At 42.2% G+C, this 4,668-nt stretch overlaps 1 protein-coding gene across 1 annotated transcript in view; it reads left to right on the top strand.

The window, feature by feature from the left end:
* Mrps28 (mitochondrial ribosomal protein S28) overlaps positions 1–2,618 on the top strand; it is a 105,849-nt gene extending 103,231 nt beyond the window's left edge. Inside the window, exon 3 of the mRNA XM_031376329.1 lies at positions 2,362–2,618. Within this exon, the coding sequence (XP_031232189.1) occupies positions 2,362–2,530 (169 nt within the window). The 3' untranslated portion in view covers positions 2,531–2,618. The remainder of the gene's footprint in view (positions 1–2,361) is intronic.
* The last annotated feature ends 2,050 nt before the right edge of the window (positions 2,619–4,668 follow it).

The raw sequence follows: 4,668 nt of genomic DNA, 5'->3' as shown, positions 1-4,668 counted from the left end.
CTCACTTCTCTCCCCATCTCTCCACCACCCATTCGCTCACTTCTCCCCCATCTCTCCACCACCCATTCACTCACTTCTCTCCCATCTCTCCACCACCCATTCGCTCACTTCTCTCCCCATCTCTCCACCACCCATTCGCTCACTTCTCCCCCATCTCTCCACCACCTATTCGCTCACTTCTCTCCCCATCTCTCCACCACCCATTCGCTCACTTCTCTCCCCATCTCTCCACCACCTACAAGCTCAGTACGAAGGCAAGTGGGGAGGGAGCGCTGCCTGGTCTGGGTGAAAGCAGACAGCAGCTATTTTTGCAGGAATGGGTTTTTGAGGAGAAAATGGGACTTCTGAGCCAGGGTGAGTTGGTAAGTCCTGACTGGATAGCAGGTTAGCCAGTAATGGATTTTGGTTGCTGAACACTGGTGTTTAGTCTCAGGAATGAGTCAGTGGCCAAATAAGGAAATAGATCACAGAGACTGGCTTTAGGGATGCTGGTCTAAGGGTTTAGCAAGGCAGAGGGAAGGGGAAGGCAAAGCTGCCGGTGCCGTGCCTGCAGTGTTTGGTCCTGTCAGCTAGTCCTTCACGTACAGACCTGTGCAGCCCGCTGCTTTTATGACATAAAACATTACTGCTGTGGTCACCGCGCTGTTTTCAACTTATTCCTGTAACTGCACCTGTCGTATTCTTCGATGAACACCTTCCCAAGCCCACAGGCACCCGTCTCTGGCAGCCACCATTCTTGTCATCTCTATGAGTTCAACCATTTCTGCCTCCCATGTAAATGAGATTACTCAGTGTTTTTTGTGTCTGGCTTATCCCATGTCACGTCATGGTGTCTTACAGTTTTATCCAACTGTTTTTATGTTTAGTACTGTTTTTATGTTTTAGGTTGGTACAGTCTACCTGGAATTTTATCCACTGTGCATTTGTAATATTTTTTTTCATTTGAAACAATTTTAGGAGGAAAAAATGTATCTGAGTTTTTCCTTCTTGATATTCTGTCTTTAACAATAAATGATATTAAACATTAGTTCTAAGAACTGACTTCTTTGAATTTTAGAATAGAGTACATTGTTTCATTTGTAGTATAAAATATTTAAATAGCTGAATTTGGTGGCACCCACCTGTACTCTCAGCACTTCAAGTGATGTCAAGAGGGTCAGCCTGGGCTACCTGATATCCTATCTCAGAAAGCAGTAAGTGAACAAGTAGAGAGCTGGGAAGACAAGCTGACTAGGACAGTGACAGGCGTACATATATATGAGGGCTCCACATTTGGCTCCCCAGAGCATCCTAAAAGCTGAGTATGGCAGCCCTGAGGAGAGGAGCTAGAGACAGATAGAGCCCTAAGGCTCACTGGTCAGCCAGCCTAGCCTATTGATGAGCCTCGGCTTCAGTGACCCTGTCTCAAAAAGGAAAGTGGAGAATAACCTAGGAAAGATGCCTGACATTGACCTCTGCCCTCAATAGGCATGTGCACACATACATGTGCATATGTACTTGCACATATGTGTACATATTATTAATCCCACAGGGACCCAGATCATAGCCAAATCAATTAGAGCAAGCTTTTTCACTGGTGTATGTGGACTGTCTCCTCCTAAAGGCAGGGTTCAAAAGGTCAGCATTAGACATAGGTGGGGCATGTGTTCTTTATAGTTCAGTAGTAGGGGCTTTCCAAGTGGGGGATTTGGCATGCAAAAAGGCAGAGTTACACAAGTATAACAAGTTGGTTGTAAGAACCTTCTGAAACAGACACAGTTGCAAGGAGGTCAAAACAAGGTGGCCATGACAACAGGTGGTTGCAACAAGGTGGCCTTGATAAGCTTTTGAAACAAAGGAACAGGCCTATAGAACCATTTGTGGTTAAGGTTGCAGATCTGGCATATCCCAGTTTTTGAGAAACAGATTTAATCATAAACAAGAATGAATCTAGTTTGTCTTTACTGTAGGATAGCTTTCAAGTCTATTGGGAGCAGGCTGGTTTATCAATATACCCACATAAACACATTTATATACCGCACATTCATATACTAAAGAAATAAATAAGTAAATAAATAAATAAATAAATAGTAAAATCTTTAAAGGTGACTTTAAATTGAAAATTCTGATACATTTGAAAATCAAATACAACTTTTTCTCACATACCACTGTGAACTTACAAAGATTAGCCAATAAAAATGAAAATTAGAATTTGCATTTCATTTTCAGATCTGTTTATGTGTGACCTGCAGAATTAATGGAGCTTTCTCTCTCTCTCTCTCTCTCTCTCTCTCTCTCTCTCTCTCTCTCTCTTTTCTTTCTTTCTTTCTTTCTTTCTTTCTTTCTTTCTTTCTTTCTTTCTTTCTTTCTTTTTCCTTTTAGGAAGTACCAGAGGGGCACCAGGGTCCGGCTGCGGCTCCTGGATCTTGAGCTGACGTCGAGGTTTCTGGGTGGGACCACAGATACGACTCTCCTGGAGGCCGATGCAGTTCTCTTAGGACTCCAAGAGACCAGAGACTCAACATCAAGAGAGAAGCAACTCAGCAAGTAATGAGCTCTGCTTGCTGCACTTGTACCCACGTCCAGCCCAGAATACTGTGAATACATAATTGAATAAAGTTGCAGCCAATGAAAACTAATCCCTCTCTCCCTGCCGTAGTTATTTTGGGCTGCCCCCCCCCTTTTCTGATTTTAAAAGGTGCATAGGGAAGTTAACATTTCTTTATTGTTTTATTTTCTTTTTTCTTTTTGGAAAACCAGAGACCTTGTGATTTGAGATATTTTCCTTTGGGTAAGAAAGTTGAAATATTTATTACAGTAACTATTTTAGGTAGGTATTAATAAGGAAAGACACTATTATCCCTGATTTATAGTTAAGGCTAATCGGGCATGAAGTAACTTGGTGGAGATGGTGTAGGGAGAGTCTTCTGGTTCACTGTGTCTTTTGTCCTTCCTTCTAGGACTGTTGCAATAGGTAACATAGAGCTACCACTGACTTAGGCAAGTGTAGATGCATCCATTCATCCGCTTAGAAGGAAACATCAATTTGTATATGTATACTGGATATTCTTAATAGTTTCTTGATTGAAAATATTGTGCAGCACCTGAAACTTTTTTTTATTAAACTAATAAAATTTATTTTAAAATATACAACTCAGTATTGACTTTTTTAAGTCATCAAAATAATTTATAATAATTAAATGACTCTTAAATATACATGATATCTTCTGAAGCTAAAAGTAATATGAACTCAACCAGTTTTTAAAATCTATTTGGCCTGGGCAATGATGGCACACACCTTTAATCCCAGTACTTGGGAGGCAGAGGCAGGCAGATTTCTGAGTTTGAGGCCAGCCTGGTCTACAGAGTGAGTTCCAGGACAGCTAGGGCTACACAGAGAATCCTGTTTCAAAAAACAAAATCAAAAAAAAAACAAAATCAAAAAAAAAAAAAAAAAGCTATTTGGAAGGTTAAACATGATAGAAGTAGAAAAAAAAATCTCTTATGAAGTCCTCTAAGAAATGAAATTGGGACAGGTTCCTGATTAGACAGAAACCACTCTATCTCCAAGGGAGAATATATAGTATAATTGTGGCTCCATAGAATAAATTGGGTAGTGTTCCTTCGGTTTCTATTTTGTGGAATAGTTTGAAGAGTATTGGTGTTAGGTCATCTTTGAAGGTCTGATAGAATTCTGCACTCAAGCCATGGTCCTGGGCTTTTTTGGTTGGGAGACTTGGGGTATGGAGCGCTGTGGCACAGGATCAGCTTCGGGCTCAGAAGGGAGCCGGAAGCCTCACCCTTGTTTTGTTGGGTTGGGGTAATACAAGCAATCCTGAAAGTTTCTCTCATTCAGTCAGTGCTTTGAGTGCGGTCTGATGGTGTGATTCTAACCAACAAGGAATACACCATAGCTTGCCTTGGTTTGGAAAGTAGACAGTCAAGAAAAATGTATTGTGTGTTAGTGGTTCCTGCTCAGGAGAAAAATAAAGCAAGGATGGGTACAAGGCTCCAAGTGTCAGGTCAGAATTTAGGTGTGGTCAGCACAAGGTCACAGAGCAGTAACTCAGAGGGCCTTATGGGGGAAGTGAGGAAGCCACAGTTGACTGGGGGAAAGTATTCCCACAGAGGCAGTGCCTAGTGTAAAGCCCCTGAGATAGGCCTGGGCCTCTCCAGTCAGGACACGAAGAAGAAGAGGTGGTGGAGAGAAGCAAGGGAGACCACCGCACAGGTCCTTCAGCATTTGCTTGCCGTGATCCAGAAGGAGGTTTTCCGGAGGATTCTTGGAAGAGGTCAGAGTATGGTCTGCCTGTTACCACAGCTGGATCCCTTGAGTAGGTTGGCTGAGTAGGCTAACAATGAACAGGAGTTACCATAGTGATCCACTGTCCCGGTAGGAGATGCCAGGGACAGTCGTAAGGACAGGTGGAGAATTGTTGGAATCTGGCCATCTTCTAAAGATGAAGCCAATAAGATTTCCTACGTGATGAATATGGATTAGGAGAAAAGACGGTGACATCAAGACTTGTCTTTTACAACTGTAAACTGTAAACTGAGCTATAGAGGAGCAGGTCTGAGAGGACTGTCCAGAACTCAGTTTGCAACACGTTGAGATACTTACTGGACATTTAAGTGGAGATGACCAGAAGGCAGTTAGTAGTGGGTCTGAGATAAAAGATAAAAAAAAAA

Source organism: Mastomys coucha, unplaced genomic scaffold (assembly GCF_008632895.1).
Source record: "Mastomys coucha isolate ucsf_1 unplaced genomic scaffold, UCSF_Mcou_1 pScaffold17, whole genome shotgun sequence".
Taxonomy (NCBI): Eukaryota; Metazoa; Chordata; class Mammalia; order Rodentia; family Muridae; genus Mastomys; species Mastomys coucha.
This window is presented reverse-complemented; position numbering and strand designations above follow the sequence as displayed.